Source organism: Dromiciops gliroides, chromosome 1, assembly GCF_019393635.1.
Source record: "Dromiciops gliroides isolate mDroGli1 chromosome 1, mDroGli1.pri, whole genome shotgun sequence".
In the NCBI taxonomy this organism is placed as follows: Eukaryota; Metazoa; Chordata; class Mammalia; order Microbiotheria; family Microbiotheriidae; genus Dromiciops; species Dromiciops gliroides.
Genome location: NC_057861.1, coordinates 711,521,631 through 711,544,013, shown reverse-complemented (window position 1 = coordinate 711,544,013; position 22,383 = coordinate 711,521,631). Strand labels below are relative to the sequence as shown.

The 22,383-nt window shown below is 40.7% G+C and overlaps 1 protein-coding gene across 1 annotated transcript in view; it reads right to left on the bottom strand.

Moving 5' to 3' along the window:
- Positions 1–287: 287 nt before the first annotated feature.
- OXTR (oxytocin receptor) overlaps positions 288–22,383 on the bottom strand; it is a 33,880-nt gene continuing 11,784 nt past the window's right edge. Inside the window, exon 3 of the mRNA XM_043979325.1 lies at positions 288–2,800. Coding sequence (XP_043835260.1) covers positions 2,553–2,800 — 248 coding nt within the window. The 3' untranslated portion in view covers positions 288–2,552. The remainder of the gene's footprint in view (positions 2,801–22,383) is intronic.

The window sequence follows — 22,383 nt, the reverse complement described above, 5'->3', positions numbered from 1 at the left end:
AATGATTCTGCACGCCCAAGATCAGAATGTAATTGACAGCAGGTGTAGTCCCACAATATAAGACAGGGATGCCAGGACTATGAAGTAGCCAGAGGGCTTCTAAGGAATGTTGTGACCCTGACATACTAGAAAAAGAGCTGGGCATGAAGCCAGCTCCTGCACAGAGACACTAAAGCCAAAGCCAACTTGGATAACTGAGGCAGCAATTTACAAAATTAGACACCCTCCACCAAAGTCATCATGAATAATCCCTCTTATGGGGAGGGAATTAAAAAGAGAAAGAGTTATAACACGCTGGAGAAAAGCCTTTATTAAGCATCTTATCTGTAAAGCAAATTACAAAAGAAGATAAATCAATATTATCAGATACATATCATCCTTTGGCAAGACATAAGACTACCACGGGTACACAATTGGTAGGACAAAGGTAATGGCCTCACACTCACATCAAATAAGGTTTCATCATAGGTCAATACACATTTCTAATTATTTTCTAAAATCTAAACGGCCAAATAAGTCTTCATTTTCCATGTCAATTTCCTGATTATTTATAACATATATAATTTTACCCCTAAATACATTAGTATCTGAGGCCTAGTTGAAGCGGATGCTGAAGGAAGCTGAGGACTTTCCCTCAACCCAACCTTCCCATCCTAACCCCAATCCAATGGACTGCCCAAAGGCCCATCAAGAATAGGTCAATGGAGAGTCCTTCTGGCTCCCCTATCCCAAGCTCCCTATTTCACCAGATGCTGGCTGATAATTCCTCATATCCCCACGCCCAATGGAAGTGAACCCCATTTCATTCCAATATTCAGACCTACTCCCCCATTCTGAATAGTCATTGATCAGGAACTTGGCTGCTCACAATCCTTGTATGAGCAGGAAGTCACTGACTATTATCCATCTGACAAAATGGCGGCCTTACTGGGCTGTGCCCCTGGACCTTTTATTTCTCCATACCATACCGTTTCCCCTGCCACCATACAATCTGCATCCTTGGCCATTCCCATACGACCTGACATTGTACCCTAAGAACTCTCGATCCTTAAGAACCCCTGGGCCTTCCATCTGCCCTGGAACTATACCCTACTATGTATATTGTGACCCATTTTTGGAACATGGGATTCTTTAGTGCAGAAACTGCCTCGCTCTACTATTAATATCTTAGCATTATTCTTGGCACATTGCCTAATGCTTAATAAATGCTTTTTCATTTAATTTTGGTGGAGTTTTCCATTGTCTCTTCAGAGAACTAAAGTTGAGTCCCATAACTGTAAAACCTAGCTATATTTAACATTTCCGTCTTGGTAATAAGATGAATGATAAAATTCAAAGGAGGAATTGCACATCCTCCTCCAGGGATCTCTCTCTGAAGGAAGCCTAGAACCATGTGTGTCCTCTCTAGAAGCTAGAAGCCAAGAAAAGTAAGGACTCTCCTCTCCCAAGGTTTCCTCAACTCTACCCCTCATAGAGGGATGGAGTGTAGAATCATCATTTTCACCAATGGGGAGATCCTTTATGCAAATGTCTAGGCAATAAAAGCCTGGAATGTTAATACCGTTGAGCAATTTATTTGCAGCCCCAGCTTTCCTGTAATTCACTTGTTTTTAATTAATTTAACTCTACAAAGCTGGTCATTTTTTAACAAAGCTTCTGGCCTATTTGCCTATGCCAGATTGTCCAATATGGCAGTCATTGCTATATTAAGCCAGTGATGAATAACCCCTGGTTAATCAATACTCTAGGGGCAATAGTTTGCCACTCCAGAACAGTAGCATCCAGTCAGGATTGTGTCTTTTCCCAACTCTGCTAACATAGCTCTTAAAACCCTAGGTTTTTCATCCCCAATCTTCCTTTCTCCTACCCACATGCCCTACCAACAGTGAATTCCTCATTACAACACTGGCAAGTAGCCCAACAATGAAAGACACCACTATCTTATATTTGCCCTATTTTTACCTTAAACAAGAATGTGCCATGCCTACATACATTAATTTTTAGTGGCTTCTCCTTTTTTACAAGATTTATGCTGTCTTCGGTATAGAGAACTCCTTATAGGGAAACTACACATTATATGGTTTTAAAGAGTTGCCTGGGCCACTGGAAAATGAAATGACTTGCCCAGGGTCACACAGATGATATGTGTCAAAGCCAGCACTTCATCCCGTCATGCCCCCTCTGAGGGCAACAGCAAGAATAAGTGCAGATTCATAGAAGTCATCATCTGATCAGGAGTGAGGAGTATGGTAGCCATGAGTGCTTTAGAGGGATGGCAGGAGACCTTGCCAGAAGGCCCAGAGGATTGATTGGTCAGTAGATGGAAAGTGGCACAGAATGCCCATTGGGGTGACCACTTTGAGTATCAGGTCCATCCTACTGATGCCATATCCCCACAATGCATGGGCCAGAGTTACATCTATGTACAGAAGCTATGCAAACTTATACATATATACATACATTCATCCATAGACACCCATGGTGGGTCAGAAATTTCCTGCCAACACAAAGTGAAGCCCAGTGACCTCAGATCCCTGGGCCTGGGCCCTGCCTCACTCCCCAGCTGGCTGGGTGAAGCTCTTCAGGCTGGAGCTCTTGCGGCTCAGGACGAAGGTGGAAGAGTTGCTTTTTTTGCTGGCACTGGTCTCGCCCCCTGGGTTGGTCTTCAGGTAACTTGCAGAACAGCAGAGGAAACGGTGCACTAGGTCGTGAAAGAGGTGGCCTGTGAACAGCATGTAGATCCAGGGGTTGCAACAGCTGTTAAGGCTTGCCAAGAGCATGGCAATGATGAACAGAGAGGCTGCAGGGAGGGTGAGAATAAGAACAAAGCATTAAGGGGGCATCAAGTCAGCGTGGCAGCTGGCAGGGCCAGCAGGAGGGAAGTAAAAGTGCATGGAGTGGCCACCAGCCCGGGCACTCTCCTGTTTCCCTTTCTGGGCCCTTTAAGTTGTTCTTCCTTTCCCACTCACCCAAGGCATCCCCACCCCACCCCCATCAGCACCCAAGCAAGCAGGACTCTAACACTACCCAGCTAATCATAATTAAGCATAAATCTGACTCTGTCACTCTCACATTCAGGAATACTCAATGGTTCCTTATTGCCTCTAAAATTAAAAAGGAGGGAGGGAAGGAAGGAAGGAAGGAAGGAAGGAAGGAAGGAAGGAAGGAAGGAAGGAAGGAAGGAAGGAAGGAAGGAAGGAAGGAAGGAAGGAAGGAAGGAAGGAAGGAAGGAAGGGAGGGAGGGAGGAAGGGAGGGAGGAAGGAAGGGGCCTCAGAAAACAGGGAGTCCAACCTATTTTATAATTGAGGAAATTGAGGCCCTGAGAAGGGAAGAGACTTGCTAGTAAGGATCAGAGGCAGGCTTTGAACCCAGGTCTTCTGACTTCTGACTAATGAGCCAGTGCTCTTTCCATTGAATAATGATTCTCCTATAGCTCTGAGTGTGTGCCACCGCACTGAGTATTTAACTGGATACTGTCTTAAGTGACTTAATAATAATCCCTTATTATAGAGCATCATAATAAAATTGAGCAATTTTTGTTTTTGTTGTTGTTCCAATTGTGTCTGACTCTCCATGACCCCATTTGGGGTTTTCTTGGCAAAGATACTGGGGTTGTTTACCATTTCCTTCTCCAGATCATTTTATAGATGAGGAAACTGAGGCAAACAGGGTAAAGTGACTTGCCCAGGGTCACCCAGAGAGTAAGACTGGATTTGAATTCCATTCTTCCTGACTCCTAGTTCAGCACTCCATTCACTGCACTACCTAGCTATTCATAATAATCCCTTATAGAGCATTATAATAAAGTCGAGCCATTATATGGTTCTTTAAAGTCTGCAAAGTCATATACATATATATGACTATATGGTATAGATAGATAGATAGATAGATAGATAGATAGATAGATAGATAGATAGATAGATAGATAGATAGATAGATAGATAGATGGATGGATAGATAGATGGATAGATGGATGGATAGATGGATGGATAGATGGATGGATGGATGGATGGATGGATGGATGGATGGATGGATGGATGGATGGATGGATGGATGGATGGATGGATGGATGGATGGATGGATGATATAGATATCAGTTGAACCTCACAATTGTTATCTGTTCCTCAAATTAGACACCTTATCTCTCAATTCCAGGTATTTTCACTGGCTAACCCCTCCTGTCTGGAACTGCCTCCCTCCCCATTTCTTCTTCCTAAATTGCAGATCTTATCATGCCACCTCCCCACTCAATAAACTCCAGTGGCTCCCCATCTATCACCTCCAGTACCAAATATAAAACTTTCTGTCTGGCATTCAAAGCCCTTCCTAACCTGGCCCACCCACCATCAGCCTTCCCCCTCTTCTTACAGCCTGCGCCCCATACACACTGTGACGCTGTGATCCTGGCCTCCCAGATGTTTCTTGAACAAGAACCTACACTTACCAACTCCCAGCATTGTTTCTGGCTGCCCCCCATTCCTGGAATGTGCTTCCTCCTCATCTCTACCTCTTCTGTGACTTCCATCAAGTCCTGCTAAAAGCCCTCCTTCTATGGGAGGCCATTCTTGATCCCCCTCAAGGCTAGTGCCTTCTCTCTATTGATTATCTCCCAATTCCCTCTTAGCTCGTTTGCACACAGTTGTCTGCATGTTGTCTCCCCCATTAGACTGTGAGCTCCTTGAGAGCAGGGACTGTCTTTTGCCTTTCTTTGTATCACCAGCTCTTAATCCAGTGCTTGACACATAACGGACCCTTACTAAATGTTTCTTGAGTGACTGGCTGATTGACCGAGACAGAGCTAGTTCTAGAGTCAGAGGGTATGAATTTAAATCCTACTTCCAACACTCACAAACCATGTGACCTTGGCAAAGTCACCTCTTGTCTCTGAACCTCAGGTTCTTCATCTGTAAAAACGAAAGGATTGAAGCAAATGGCCTCTGAGGCTCTCTAGAACTCTGAACTTCTTAACCTGATAAGGTAAATGCCATTTTTCGGTCTCACCTATCACAGATATTATCTGTGTAAGAGCTCCCTAGTGAGGACAGTTTCTCTCCCAGCCCCGATCAGCAATGGTTCTGCAACACTCAGCCTTAGGGAGTTGACTGAACTACTGAGAGACTAAATGACTTGCCTAGAATTACACAATTAATAAACATCAGAGCTAAGATTTGAACTTGAGTTTTCCTGCCCATGAGACCATCTATTTATGCACTATGCCAGGCTGCCTCTCATGCTTGATATGCCTAAATCTTATCTCTACAACTAAAGTACCAGTTTCTTGAGGGCAGCCACCATGTCCTGTGCTTCTCTCTATATCTGGGTAGACCGGGGCTGCCCAGCAGGGGCTGGACACAGAGCAGATACTCAGTGGATCTTTGTGGGTTAATTCAGAGAGAATGTTGAGTAGAGAAACAAACAGAACCCTAAATGAGTAGATATATCCTATCCCCAATTCTCCTTGCCAGTGATCATTGGCAACAGAGAGCTCAAGGGTGAGAGATGGCCATTCAGGTGGGAAGCTCTGATACCAAGTGAAGTCCACAACATAGAGGTACTAGTACCCAAAGTTCCAAAGTGATGCTGAATCAACAGTAAAGGAAAATTGAGCACCGAGACCTCCTGACATAGTTGGGTACTATAACATTCTTCAAAGGGCTGCCATTGTGTTTCTAAGAGCCCCCAGTTAGCAGACAAATACTTCTGAGGACCACAAAGGAGGTCATTTTTTAAAAACATACTACCTTCGTACAGTGAGTGTATCACATCCCATCAAAAGGCTGAAGGAATTGGATGCAGGATCATAAACTGAATGGAAAGAGAGATAGGGCTAGAATTGGAGGAAAGGGCCGGCTAAGGAGAGTGTGACCAGAAAGGGACCAGTCAGCTTACTAAAGGAGAACACAGGAGGAAATGGGCACCGAAATTGGTGACCCTGGGTGATTTTGTTGGTTTTGCAATATTACCCATATCCTGCCCCAGAAAACTAAAACAACAACATCTTTCCTTTCTGTGACTGGAAATGGGCTCACACAGGAATAATCCTCGATAAATGTCTTAGAATATAAACTGAGTCAAATACACTCTCTCTTATTCAGTCCTTCTTTGAAGCTCCTCTGTGCCCCTGATCACTAAAGGCCCAAATTAGCCAGGAACAGCTGACTGGAAGCCAGCCACAGGCCTCTCTGGGTGTGGCCAGCCCCTTGATCATACCCAGTACAGAGCTACGTGGCCCACTTCGTCTGAGCCAAATGAAAAAACTCATCTCAAAAGCACTTTCCTCCTGTCCACATTACCTAGAATAGGAGTGCTTTCGTTCCTTTTTCCCCTTCTCCACTCAAAACTCTTTGATGGCTCCTTATTACCTACCAAAGGACATCTGAACTTGTTAATAACCTTACTCCAAGTCCACTGTCCGGCATAACTGCAGAGGCATTTATGACCCTAGAAGATGCTACCTTTCTTTTCCATGTTTATCCCACACTATTCCCCTTTGTATACTCTCTACTCTGGACAAACTGAACTACTGAACATATACTTTCCAGTCTCTCTGCTTTTGCTTACATCATGCCTAATGCATAAAACACCCCACTGCCCACACTCAATCCTACCTGTTGATAGAAATTCTCCCCATCCTTCAGGGCTCATTTCAAATATTACCTGGTCAATAAAACCTCTCCTGCTCTCAGCCAGAAATGAATTTTCCCCTTTTTGGACCTTGCATAGCTCTTTGCCCCCTTTCTGCACTTAACAGCATAAATATAGAGCTAAAAAAGAACTTTGAGCTAAACCTTCATATTACAGAAAAGGAAACAGACACATAGAAGGGAAATTGCTTGCCCAAAATAAATCACATGACAGAATGGTAATTTCAACCCCAGTCCTCTGTCTATAATCCCACTGTTTTGCCACTGAATGACATTGCCTTCCCAAAGCTGGTCTATTTTATGTCACTGTTATTTCTGTATTTGCCATAATCTTCTCCTATATTTTAAGATCTATGAAATCAGGAAGCATGTCCAATTTAAACTATTTTTCCATTGTCTAACACAGTGGGTATTTACAAGACTTTTGCTTAATTAAATCACTAATAATCAGAGAAATGCATATTTAAATAGCTCTTTAGTATTACCTCACATTTATAAAATTCTCAAAGATGGAAAATGAAACTGTTGGCAGAGCTGTGGGAAAACCATCACATTAATTAACTGCTCTTGGGATTATGAACTGGTCTAATTATTTAGGGATTATACCATAAAAAGCTTTTAAATTTTTACACCCTTTCTCCTAAAAATTCTAGTATCAGGTTTATACTATAAGGATGATACAGGTAGGAAGAAAAGGCCTATTTGTACAAAAATATTCGCAGGAGCTCTATTTGTAATAGCCAAAAGTTGAACATAAATCATGTGTCCAACACCTGGGGAATGAAGGAACAAACCATGGCATATATAAATGTAATAGAATATTGCTGCCTGAAAGGAACAATAAATAAGATGATTTCCAAAACAATGGGCAGGCTTGCATGAAGTGATGCAGATTAAGGAAAGCGGATTCCGAAGATCAGTAAACACAGTGATTCCAACTATGTATATGAAGACACAATCTGGTAACACAATTCAGGCTGAATGCATTGGGTGATGTTGGTACTGGCTGATTAAAATTAAACCACACAACAATGGATTTATGGTTAGACTTCATCCACACACTAATTAGTTTTGTTGATTTTTTTTCCCTTTTTTTTCTTTTGCTGGAATAAGAGGTAACTTACTGGGGAGGATATTAGAGAGTAATATATTTGGAAATGAAATAGGGTTAGAAAAACAAAAGGTATCAATTTAAAAATCATTAATTTAAAACTAAATCCCACCCCCTTCCTTACTTTTAACAAGGGGTGCAACTGAATGTATAGTTATTCTTTTGCGCTGTTACAGTTAACAAAATTGATCAATGAATCAGCCAAATAAATATCTTCTAGGCTAAACTAAACAAACAGAGCTAAGAGATTAGAACAGGCTCTTTCTCTATGCCATCAATACATTTTAGGAGGCATAAAACATAAGTTCACACAAAGGTGTAAAGGAATAATGTCAGATTCTCTCAAGGGCTTATGTAACTCCTGTTTTATAGCACTTTACAACTAGGTGAACCAGTAGATAGAGCTCTGGACCTGAAGTCAGGAAGACTCCCCTTCCTGGGTTCAAATCAGTCCTCAGACACTTACTAGCTATGTGACCCTGGGCAAGTCCCTTAACCCTGTTTACCTCAATTTCCTCATCTATAATATGAGCTGGAGAATGAAATGGCAAACCATTCCAGTATATTGGCCAAGAAACCCCCAAATAGGGTCACAAATAGTCAGACACGACTAAAACAACACCAACAATATAAAGCACTTTCCTTAGAAAAATCATTATGAGGTGAGAAGTTTTTAACAATTCTGCCCCCATTTTAAATATTAGAAAACTGAGAGTGAGAGAGGGTCACACAGCTAGTAAGAGGGAGAGCTGGGACTGTGTGGTGGCACTTCCATTATGTCTGAAAGAATTTTTGAGTAAGGGAGAGAACAGGAGAGAATTGTGCTCTGAGAGTAGGGCATAGAAAACAAAGACGAGGGGACACCTTGGGGTACAAAGTGGACATTAGAAAAGTAGGCTGGGGACCAATATAGATGAATTTCTCCTTCCTTTTGAAACCCAAGGAAAAACCCAAGCACTCCAAGCTGACCAATGAACAAAGGCTGCCCCACAGTGGTTGGTCTATGAGCAATCACAGAATCATTGAGTCAGAGGGTTGGAAGGGATCTTGGAGGTGATTTGGTCCAACCTCTCTAGGATCCAGGATCAACACTGGCAGATAATAACTCAGCTTGTGTGTGAACTTTCCCAACAATTCTAAATCTTCTCTGGTTAAGTTCTTCCCATTCGAGACATTCCCTTTCTCTTCCCTATCAGCACCATAGCTCCCCTCTACCCAAACGACAGCCTCTTTCCCATGCTTCTAAAACCTCTGAAATCTTGAATCCTATTCCCAGAGCAATTCCACACTAGTGTACTTAATTCACAGCATATTCTTATGAGGCAGCTAGGTGATACAGTGGATAGAAGAATGGAATTGGAGTCAGGAAGCTCAGAGTTCAAGTACTATCTCAGATACTTACTGTGTGCTGTGGGCAAGTTACTTCATCTTGCTTGGCCTCTGTTTTCTTATTTATAAAATGGGGATAGCCTCTACCTCACAGTGTTATTCTGAGTGACCACGTAAGAGAACATAGGTAAAATAGTTTGCAAACCCTAAAACACTATCATTACTCTTGCTCTTCCCCTTATCTAGAGTCCAAAATCCTAGGCAAAAAAAGTTATACCTATTTCCCCTTCCTGCCAAATACCCTCATTTACTATTCCTAGCCCACTAGGATAGACATTACCACATACTGCATTACTCATTGCAACCTGTAGCCTCCTAAATTCCTGACGTGATCATTGATAGAAATCTGAAAGAAGAGAGAAGGGACTCAGGGTGGCAGGTGTACTGAAAAGTTAGGTGACTTGTCCCACAGTCATATAGCTAGTATGTGTCAGGGGTAGGACATGAACCCTAGCCTTCCTTATTTCAAGGTTGGACCTCTACCCACAATGCCTCACTTTTTTTCTTTTTTTTTTGAGACTGGGTCTCCCCATCTCAATCAGATTGGAAATTAGCCCCACTGCAACTCAGAACTCCTGAACTCAAGTAATCCACCAAACTCAGACTCCCCAGTAGCAGGGACTATAGGCACGTGCCATCATACTCAATCCCACTCATTTTTTAAGCTCTGGATCTGGATTCAGGAAGACCTGGGTTCAAAACAACCAAACACTAGCTACACAACTTTGGGCAAGTCATTTAACATCTCAGCACCCCAAGCAACTCCCTGTTACAGCTAAGTGACAGTGAAAGATTTAGAATCAAAGGACCCAGATTCAAATTCCATCTTTTTCACTTATAAGTTGCATAACCATAGGCAGGTCATTTAACCTTTATGGGCTTCAGTTTCATCATCTGTAAAATGAGAGGGTGACCTCTAAAGTCCCTTCCTGCTCTAAATCTATAATTTGATGATCTACTAAATCCCAGATTATGATTTGTATTGGTAGAGGGAATTCCCACACCAGAAGTTCCCCCACTCAGTGTTTTGTTTTTGTTTTGTTTTGTGGGGCAATGAGGGTTATATGACTTTCCCAGGGTCACACAGCTTGTAAGTGTCAAGTGTCTGGGACTGGATTTGAACTCAGGTCCTCCTGAATCCAGGGCCAGTGCTCTATCCACTGTGCCACCTAGCTGCCCCCCAGTTCCCCCACTCAGGAAAAAAAAACATCCTAGCTTGAGCAAGAGACCAAACGTGTAACAAAAGGTGGGCTCTGTGGGGGAAAAAAAGCAATTTGGAATCATTGCTAGAGCAATGCAGTTTCCCAACTGTGACCCAACCCACTCTCCTCCTACTATTCCATTAGCAATAAACAAGCTGAGAGTGCTTGGAGTCCTATTTATCCAAGGTAATGGACAACAAGCCAAGAAGCAAACAGAGAATTGGTGATTGTTGCTTATGATAGGACTTTGAAAGCAGAAGCATTGAGACCCGATGCCTGAAGCCCCTACCCAACTATTAGGACAATGATCATCCCAGAGATGGTGAGTGTGTCAGCAGTTTGGAAGTTTTTATACATTGCATAAACATCTTTGCTCACCCCCAGAAGGAAAGAAATAACTAGTGGTGTCTATACATCTTCATCTGTGTCCTAAAACTTCTGGATTTAGAGTACTTATGAACTGGCTGTAGGTGCCTTGGGTCTTGGTTAAGCTACAGGTACACAGTCATGCAACAGTTTAAATGTGTTTCCAATTTCATTCCTTTTGATGATTATATTTAGTTGTAAAACTAAGCATCATGGATGCCGTCCCCATTGACCTGTGCAGTAAATCCCATTTTACAGTGTTCCTATGATTAAGAAACAGGGAGAGAGGCGGCCATTCTCAGTGGAATGGGAGCTCAGAGCTCTTCTAATTCTGATTCATTAAACTCCCCACAGAAACTACTGCAAAAGGGCACAATCCTTTGACTGTGAGAAGAATGGGAAAAGCATTCATTCATTCCCAGAGAATTCTAGCAAGCTCGTCATTTCCCCAGGGCTCCCCCTGGTGTTTATCCTGGAACTTAACAGAACTTCATTCTGAATGTAAAAAGTGGCTAGCTGCACAATCAGGTGTGTAACACATTTAAAATACTCTGTGCACAAGATAGAAGTAATATCAGGTGGCTGGGGGGAAATACAAATGAATACTGCAGTTTCATAAGAATCAAAAACCAAAGCCACATTTGAGCTAAAGTTTATGATAAATGCAAACAATGATAAAAAGCTAACTTGAGGACAAGAGGAAGGTCAAGAAAGAAGCAGCATCCCTGCTTAGGGCTGTAACAATTCCAGTTTCAAGAAATTGTCAAATGAGAGTTGAATGGGATCAAAATTTGGATGAAAAGACTGCACAACAAAAGACAGCACTCCTCAATTTCCATCTTGCTTCTGTTTTGTTTACCATAGAAATCAAACTTCAAAATGGAAAAGAATAAAGCAAAATACTTAAAAGGAAACTAAAACCTAGGATCAGTAATGTCACGGGAAGAGATCACACTTGGATGCTTCTCAATGAAGTCAAATGACCTGGTCCAGAAAAAAAATTACATCCAAAAGAACAGAAAGAACTCTCAGGTGTGATTGCTGAGTGCCTGTTGGTGACTGGATAATGACAAATGTTCCAGTTTTCACAAAAGGGAAGCAGGGAGATTCAACCATAGGATAATGTGTTTGTTGTCAAATCTTTGCAAGTTCTAGGATATTATTATTATTATTATTATTATTATTATTATTTTGCAGAGCAATGAGGGTTAAGTGACTTGCCCAGGGTCACACAGCTAGTAAGTGTCAAGTGTCTTGAGACCAAATTTGAACTCAGGTCCTCCTGAATCCAGGGCTGGTGCTTTATTCACTGCTTCACCTAGCTGCCCCTGGGATGTTATTTTAAAAGATGACTCATGAGCACTTAGAGAAGGTGCAAGTGACCACTAAGAGCTGTCATGCCAGACAACCTTCATTTATTATTTTGATTGAGTTACTAGACAAATACATCAAGAGAATCCTGGAGTCATATTTATGGATGACACAAAGCCAGAAGGAAAGCTAATGGATGACAGGTCTGGCATCCCCAAAAAATCTCAACAAATGAAGATAAAAATAACTTTTTAAAAGGATAAATGTAAAACTCCTACACTTGAGTTTTAAATTTGCCAAAGTATAAGGCAAGGGAAATTATAGCTTAAAGGCTGTACATGGATGAACGAATGAGATGAATAACTGAATGAAAAAGCATTTATGAAGCACTTACTATATACCAGGCATTGCACTCAGCACTAGGAATATTAATACCAAAATCAAGACAGTGTTTCCCCTCAAGAAACTTAGATTCTTTCTATAGGGAAAGATAACACAAAGAGGGAATAGTGTTTTAGTCAGGACACAGAGTGATGGTGAATGGAGGGAAGGCAATTGATTGGCACATACCTTCCAAGAATGGTCCTGTTTAATCATGGGGGAAAGATAGAAGAGTTTTAGAAGACCACAATTTCAAGATATCAGCAACATGGTGTGGCAGCCGAAATATAAAATGTAGCGTTCTTCCAATGATTGGCGCTTTCATCGTTATTAGAAGGCATACTCCCAAGAGATGAGCTCATAGATCTTTTGAGAATTAGAGTAAGCAGTTGTTCCTTATGTTAACCCTAAATCTATCCTTTTATTACTTTCACCCATGGATCAATGGAGTATTCTTCTGAGCCCTTCAGGTGCTAGTGTCTCCCACCCACACATACCCAAGCTCCCCTATACTTTCTCTGTATACATTTTTATATACTTATCTACGTAGATGTTGTTCCTTTGCCCCACCCCCTCCCAGCACCCAGTAAAATGTAAGTTGCTTGGGGACAGGGATAATTTAGTTTTTGTCTTTGTATACAAAGTACCTGACACTGTGCCCAGCACATAGTAGGTGATTAAATGCTTGTTGATTTAATGATTGATCATCATTTGTGGGTTTTCTTTCCACTGAAACATATCTAACTCCTTCATGGATAATTTACTGGGGTTTTCGGAAAAAAAAATTTCCTGGGTGGTCTTATTGGGTGATGATGAGTCTCTGTGAACTTTGTTAGACTAATCCTGAGACAAAAGACCCAGGGTACACCACCAAGGCCATATTCAAGTACTTTCCAATTTGGTCAGGCCTTCCAGAGCTTGTGATGTCCTCCCCACCATGTTGAGACATCAGAGGAGGACTTTGGTGGAGGGAATTTTATCTGGCCTTCATGAAGTAGAAGTATAATGTCTAGAATGAGAGAAGTAAGAGGCTACCAGACCTCAGGAATACTTTGCTCCCAGATTGTTCCTTTAATCTAGAGTTCTATAATTTTACTAAGAATTAACACCAAAAACAAAGCAGCCTATAGTTTTAAGTCTTCTGTTCTAGTCAGATCACATTTAGAATGTTATATCTAGGTCTGAGTGCCATATTCTATAATGGTCATTGACAAATTGAAATGCTTCCAGAGAAAGGCCACCATGGTGATAAAGGGAATGATTAAAACTATCATTTGAATGAACTGAGTATGGTTAACCTAGAGATCAAAAGACAAATGGGAACATTAAGAGGTGTCCATAGAGCTATAGTATTCATAAGACTATAGGTATAGGCACCTCTGAGGCTAAAAGGTACCTCTTCAATGTACAAATGAGGAAACTCTTGAGGAAGGTTAAGTAACTGGCCCAAGACCACACTGGTAGTTAGTATTAGAGGAAGAATTTAAACTTTGTTTCTGACCATGAGGTCAGTGCCCTTTCCAGTGTAAAACATTGGCCTTGTTTGGCCTTGGAGAACATAAATAGGATCCATGGGAGGAAGTTATAGAAATATAGAATATAGGTTTAACATATGTAAAAATGTTTTACACCAATAATATTCCAATGGATCCATGATTTCACAGACATGGGCATTCATGCCAACAACATAGTGTAGACCACAACTCATCCATAGCTGCCCATCCTTTATGACTCCTGTCTATGTCTTCCTATAAGTTTGCCATGGAGTCCACCTAAAGGGAAGAGGTCTTCTACCAGTTATTCTGACACTTTTAAGGATAACAGTGGAGCATAGGGACTATCAACTGGTTATTCCTCACTCTCATTATGTGATCTTTTTTAATCATACATTTCTTCAATGACATGTTTTACACCACTTTTTCATAATTAGTTGTTTGTAATGTGCTGCATCCTGCAGATACCCACCCACTATAGACTCCCACTTTCCAGTTATCTTTAAAATATAACAAACCTCAGCTCTTTGGAGACTATAATATTCCATGACTCACAGTAAGACAACATTTCTAGAAGATTATTGGTATTTAAATGATGTACCTTTCCCTTTTTTTAATGGAATACAAAAGCTTGGAGTCATTAAAGTAACATTTCATTTTCTCAAAGGCAATCCAGACTACTTCTCCTCCTATACAATCCTGGACCCAACTCATTGTATACTTACATAAACTGTCCAAGATTATATATATATATATATATATATATGTATGTATGTATGTATATGTATATGTATATATATGTATATGTATGTATATATACTTATATGATATGTGTGTATACACCTATCAATCAATAGATGTATATGTGTGTCCATATTGATCATTAGAGATTAGATTGATTGATAGATAGACAGACAGAAAGAGGAGGGAGGGACAAGGACAGAGAAGAGGAGAGAAAAATAGATATTTGTCCACCCAATTACATATCACAAGCTGAAACAAAGGTATTCTTCGTCCATTTTTTTGTGTGGATAGTTATATCAAAATGTTTTGAGTGATTATTGATCTCATTTAGTAGAATTACTCTCATAAACATTTTATGTAGATGAGGAAGATTTGTACACATGTACCAGTAATTAGTAATATTCTCTGTCACTATTTTTGCTATTAATAATGTATACTACTTTATGTTCCTACTTTTAAATACCTTGAGAATCAATCTAAAGCCTTAATGCCCTGAAAATTATGTCATATCACATGTACACCTCTGCATACTTGGTATTGACATGTTGTTTTTCCGCCATCTTTGTTTTCTTTCAATATCATTTCCATTTCCTTTAGAAGCATGTATAGGGTTGAGATATTAGAGTACAAATCTGATTGCAAATTTTTTCTATCTTTAAGCTGTTTATGGTGCTTTTTCTGTGTTCAACCTTAAGCACCCTTGGGGTGACCTTATTTGGGTATTTCCCCAAGTCTTCTTTAAGCTGGTTTTCCCTCTAGGATTTCTTCCTATTGGGGAGGGGAGGGATACTGCTCATAATCTCCCCAAATTTCTAAGATTTTACATGAGTCTATATTCTAAACTGGTGTTGCCCTTAATTATCATCTCTGTTCTTTTGTCAAGTAAGCCAATTGATTGCTGGCTGTGATGTTTAAAATCTAATGTGTGTCCTTACCTGCCCCCCCCCCCTACTTTTGGGAGGAAACTAGCTAAGATTTACTGACAAATTCAGCAAGAGTTTAGGCTTTTAAGTATTTATTAAAGAGTAAAGACAACACATGGAGTACTGTAATGCAAGAAAAGCCTATCTACTTCTCTCTCTCTCTCTCTCTCTCTCTCTCTCTCTCTCTCTCTCTCTCTCTCTCTCTCTCTCTCTCTCTCTCTCTCTCTCACCAACCTGACTACCAGCATGAAAAATGCCGATCTAGGGAGTCAGCCTCACCTTCCTACTTCCTGTCTCCCTCCCCAGAAGGGGAGGTCCTTCAAGGTGATTGGTTGAGGGTGGTCTCCTGTTGATGTCATAGTCCACAGCCTCTGAGAACAACACCCCACTCAAGGCCAGCCAGGTGTGGTCTCGATTTAATCAACCTTAAGTATGTTCTCAGTTAGTCTCTCAGTCCCACACAATTCAATCAATTCCAAATCAATCTTCAGGTGGGGGCCTCTGGGCATCTGCCAAATCCCATTATTTTATCAAATGACTAGGGCAGTTTTTAGGCTCTTTTGGTCTCACTATGACAATTGACTTTCATGGGTTAATTTCATGTATACAACTATTATAATCAGTTTCTATGTACTTTACTCCATCCATTTCCTATTTTAGGCCTCAATAACTTGTTTAAATAGGTAATGTTGGAGTTGTTTTAATTACACACCATTCTTTCTTTCATTTTTATTCTTTCTTTTAGCTTATGAAGTTTGATCTTTGATCTAACAAGTCAACAGTCTATACATAATAGAAAGCTGATTCAAGAATGACCCTCACATCAAAAATAAGTTATTTCTTATTTATTCACATATAATCTACTTTTGTGATATCATGTAGTATCTGCCACATCTAGTACCTTTAAATTCTTTTGTCAAAAAACATCTTGTTGATGCTTCTGTAAAATCTACAAATGTTGGGCAACTAGGTGGTGCAGTGTATAAAGCATTGGCTCTGGATCCAGGAGTACCTGAGTTCAAATCCGGCCTCAGACACTTGACACTTACTAGCTGTGTGACCCTGAGCAAGTCAATTAACCCCCATTACCCTTCAAAAAAATCTACAAATGTTTGATTTCTTTCATTCTCACTTCTGTTGCATGTTTTCCAACAACTTTTTAAAATCTGTACCTTTGCATTGAACTATATATCAAAATGTACTTTGATTTCATTTGTAGTCCTAAAGCAGATTGATTGTAGAATTTCTCTACATTTTTTATCATCTTCTGCAACAGATGTTGGCACAAAGACTGAAAATATTTTCATGGTGGTCTTTTTACAAATACTCATTATGAACACCGCAATACAAGATAGCTAAATGTCAAATGAATTGTTTGAACACAAGATAAAACAGACTCCACCAATTTCTTTGCCTGCCTCTACAAGGAGAAACTAAGAACCATCCTTCTATTTCATTGTAAGTTCTTTTATCCTTCTGGGTTTTTGTAGGGTAAGTCAAGATTTATATGACTCAATTCCTCCAAAAGTATGTCTACTCAGTCATTGAACAATGTTTTTGCCTTTAGAGAACCAACAGCTGTTAGTCTTTTTAGATAGTCAAAAATTGTGATTCTTGGTATTCTCTGCCCCCTTTTCCTTCCCTCTACCTACCACTGCAGAAGTGGAAGGAGACCACACAGAATCAAAGGCCATTTTGTATTTTTCTTTTTTTTTTTCATTGATTTCCATGACCAAAGAACTCAACATAAACAAGTGGTCAATCTACTGGTGATGATCATCTCCAGGCTGGTCTCTGGAAAGCAGGTACAGTCAGTTGCAGGTACTGGAGAGGAAGCCTTTCCATAGTGCAGAGACTGCACCCAACTGGCATGACTTTCAAGAACCCAAGGTAACCTCTATGCTGTGGTGAGGCATAAGAACAGTAGAGACTGTTTCATCCTCTGTATTTAAATCCCCAGCCTGTAACAGTACCTGACAGAGAGTGGGTACTTAATAAATGCTCATTTATTCATTGCTTCATTGATTAACAGGCTTCTCAACAACTAGAATTGTCCCAAACATGATGAGCTTCTTCCACTCCCTAAAAGTAGACACTTTTAAACAAAGGATAAATAACCAATTCTCACTGATGTTGTTGACCAAATTCATGAATTGGATCAGATTAGATGACCTTTGATGCCCCTTCCAATTCTAAGATTTTTAAGTCCTGTCAGTTTTATTTCTGTAATACCTCTTATTGATCCTTTCCTTTCCTAGTCACGGCATAATGATTCACAAACTCACTTTGAACTTAAGCAATCACTTCCTTACTAGTCTCCCAATTTCCAATCTCTCTCTCCTCTAATGTATCCTACACACTGATTCAGTAATCTTCATACTTCTTAGTTCTGACCTTGTCAATACATTATTTTTTTTAAATCTTCACTTCACTTGTCTACTGACCAAATACCAAATTCATTTGGCATTCAAGGCTTCCTCCACCCTACCTTTTCAGCTTTATCTTGCACTGCATGAACTCTGTGTTCTAGCCAAAACAGACTCCTCATTATCCCCAAACATATTCTGTGATTTTCCACCTCGAAAACCTTGTTCTCCACCTGATTTCCACTTGTGACAATCCTTCCCATCTTTTAAGAATCAACTTAAATGTCTCCCTTACTAGATCATCAGCTCTTTGAGGGATGACAGAGCTGTCACTAGTATCCTAGACTCACAGATAGAGCCAGGATGGACCTCAGAGGCTATCTGGTCCAATCCCTTCATTTTATGGGCAAGGAAACTGAAGCCTAGGGATGTTAAGCGACTTGCTGAGGATCACACAGAAGTGGGATATGAACCCAGATCTTCTCAATACAGAGCCAGTGACATTTCCATTGCACCACATTGTTTCTTAGCAAAAGGCAAGTGGGACTTTGGCCAAGCCCAACACCTGGAAGGGGATGGGGCTCACAATCTCCCCTTGACACCAATGGTCTTATACTTCATCTCACAGTCCTTGGCTGGTCTTTACTATAGTTAGGAGTGATGACCAACAGAGAGTCCCAACATCATGAGACTCCTCTCCTGGCCTGTCAACCCCAACCCCACTAGGTGACTGCCAGACCTCTTCCCTCTTCTTTCCCATTTCAATCACTCTGTCAGCCTGTGCTCTACACTGCCCTGATTACCTCCCCCCAAGCACTTTTGTCTCAGGTGAAAGCATTCTTGTCTACAAAGGGACTGTGTCTTTCCAAACAGAATTCTTTGTACATAATAGACATTTAGGAAATATTTCCAAGATTGAATCCACTGACAGAACTAGTCTTGGCCTTAGCTCTCCTAAATTTCAACTTCCACCCATTCACCCTTTCTCCACAGCCCACCCAGTCTCATGTAAAAAGGAAAAACAAGCCAAAAAACCCAACCCTGGAAAGTATGCAGGAAGTGTCCAGCCAATAACTTCCTCCCCTCTCCCCTTCTTTATTTTGTTTCCATTTCTTAAATTGCACTTTTATAAGAATAAAAATAAAATAAAATAATCAAGTTCACCTTGGGGCACTGGCCCAAAATTAAAACATTAACTGGGAACTTAATGTAATTTATAATTGCTGGTTCAGCCAAGAAGCCTGATCATTAACTATACATCTAATTGGAACTTTGAGATAAAGGAATTAAGCTTTTGATTTCTCTTGGAAAGCAAATGAAAAACAAGTTTGATTTTCTTCCCGACTACCATGGACACCTCCTTGGTAAAGGGGAAGTGGACTGGGAGGTTTTATCGTTTAGCCTTCCCTCCTACTACTGCTTCACATAGAGCCTCTGAGCATTCCCTATGGGTAGAAGTATCCTTCCCAGCAGGGTCAGGCTGCTATTCTAATAGATTCTTAGAGTTGGAGGGGGTATTAAAGGTTATCTGGTTCCAAATACTCAGCCCCAGGAAAGCCACCAACAAACAATAATAGCCCATGATTCTATAGTACCTCAAGGTTCACAAAGCCCATTCTATATATTCTCTCATTTCAATCTTACAATGCCACCGTGAGGTAGGTGTTGTTTTTTTCCACATTTTATAGACGGAGCCTGAGGCTTTGAGAAATTAAATGACTTGTCCAGGAGCAGAAAGCTTGAAAATATCTGAGGAGAGGTATAAATTCAGATCTGCCTGCCTCCAAATCTGGTGCTCTAAGCACTATGATCCTTTTTTTTTTAATGATCTAAGACTTCCATTTAAATATATACTATACTTTATTGATGACAATGCTGACAGATGGACTTCCAGCCTTTATTCCAACCCTTATAGTGACAGAGAACTCACTACTGGCCAATTCTGAACTTCTCTGATGGTTCCTTCTGTTGAACCTAAAGCTATATTTCTATAACTTCCTAGCAATTTTTCAAGCTTCACCCTCTCTCTCTTGCTTGTGACTTGTGACTTTGACTAAAACATGAATTGTACTAATATAAGAAGAGCTATGGAATTCTTCTTTTCTCACTCCTTCTTTCTTCAAAAGTAACAGTAATAGGGGCAGTTAGGTGGTGCAGTGGATAGAGCACCGGCCCTGGAGTCAGGAGGACCTGAGTTCAAACCCAAACCTCAGACACTTGACACTAGCTGTGTGACCTTGGGCAAGTCACTTAACCCCAATTGCCTCACCAAAAAAAATAGTTACAAAAGTAGCAATAATAAAAATTTATTAAGTACTTACTATATGCCAAACACTGTGCTAAATGATGGGCATGCAAGGAGAGGTTAAAAAAACAGCCTCTTCCCTCAAGGAGTCACAGTCAAATGGGAAGATTCTTACACTCACTGAAACCTGATCCCCTCCTGATGATACAACTTCCCAGGCCACCCTTTCCAGCACTGGCTGTACTTTCCCTCAAATTCCCAACTTACTGCAATCAGAGGTGGACTTGGAGTATTCCTTGTTCCTTTTGCCACGTCCAGGATCTTATGCTAACCATCACTCAGTAACCTCTCCTTTAAGATCCATTCAATCCACATTGATCACCCAGTCAAGATTCTGGTAACTATTACCTATCAACCTTTAGGACACACACTCCTTCCTTCCCCAATGGGTTTAGTGACTGACTCACAGTCTTTCTCTCCTTCCCATCACCTGCCCTCACACTAAGAGTCTTCGATATTCATTGATATTCCTTCAAATACCGTAACCTCCCAATTCCTCAACTTACTCATTTTCCATGATCTACTCTTCCACTCCATCTCAGTTACACTCAAAAATGGCCACCTCTTTGATCTTACCAACACCCACAAGTGATCACAAACTTGTATCATTCCATCTATCCCTGTGCCTCTGACCCTATGATTCATCCTCACCATGACCTCCAATCTCTCCAGCCCTCGGTTCTTTCGCCTACCATCATCCTTGTGCTGGCTACATATTGTCATCCCTTCTCCATCTCGATACCATGATAAACTAGTTCAATTCTTCACTATCCTCTTCTCTCAAGTCCCTTGTCCACTTTCCCTATAACCAATCCTTCTCTGCCTAGTCTCAGCCTTGGATTGCTTTGACCGACTCTTGTCTTCACTCCTATTCCTCTGCTGCTAGACAAAAGTGGATAAAATCATGAAACTCTGCTACTGGGTCCACTACCAATTTATGTTACACAATCTCAACTGAGCATTCACTGCAGCAAAACAATATTTATACGCCTCCTTAATAAACTCAATCTCACTCACCACACTGGCTTTTCCAAACAGTTTTGTCCCTGCTTAAACTTCTCCCTCTCCTCATTCTCTCACCAGAGAACCTTGCTTCAAATTTCACTGGTTTAAATACACTCATTGCTTCATACCTGTGTTATTAAAATGACCTCCCGGACTTGTCTCTCTTCACCCAAGTATATCCTTCCTTTAGCCGTCCAATTGACCTTCCTAAAGGGAGGGCCTGATCATGTCACCATCCAATTTGATAAACTCCAGGAGCTCTTGTTGTCACTGGGATCAAATTGAAAATCCTCTATTTGCCGTTTAAAGCATTTAATAACCTTCTAACTTTTCAGTCTTTTTACATCTGGCTCCCCTCCCCATAATCCACCTTCCAGTGACACTTGCATCTTTACTGTTCCTCACACAAGGCTCTCCTCACTCTGTGCATTTTCACTGTCTCTATTATCCTCCATGCCTGGAATCTCTTGTCTCCTCTGCCTCCTGGCTTCCCTTACTTCCTCCAAGTCTCAGGCTAAAGCCTAACCACCTTCTTTGGGAAGCTTTTCCTGGACCTCCTTAATGCTGGTGCCTTCCCTCTGAGATTACCTCCAATTAATCCTAAACATATCTTGTTATACATGATTGTCTGTTCTCTCATATGTTAGATTAGGAGCTCCTTAAGGTCAGCGATTGGAGTTTTTTGTCTTTCTTTGTATCTTCCAAAGTGAGTAACATAGTTCCTGGCCCATAGTAGGTAATTAATAAATGCTTATTTTCTTGAATTAACAAAACCATTCATATTCAGGGATTCCATTTACTGGGGCTATATTATATGGGTATTAATTAGGAAAAGAATCATAGATTTGGAGCCGGAGGGGACCACAGGGGCATTTTAGTCCAACCCCTTAATTGTATAGAAAAGGAAACTGAGGCAAAGACATTAAGAAAATTGCCTCCGGTCACATAGCAAATATCTAAGATGTAATTTGAACTTAGATATTCCTGATTCCAAGTCTAGCACTTTTTCCCCTAAACTATGTTATTGCATAAGAGGATAGAATTTTTAAAAACCTGGGTTGAAATCTCACCTTTACTATTTACTGTGCTATGCTATGTGAACATAATTAAGGCATTTGATCTCTCTCTCTTTGTTTCAACTT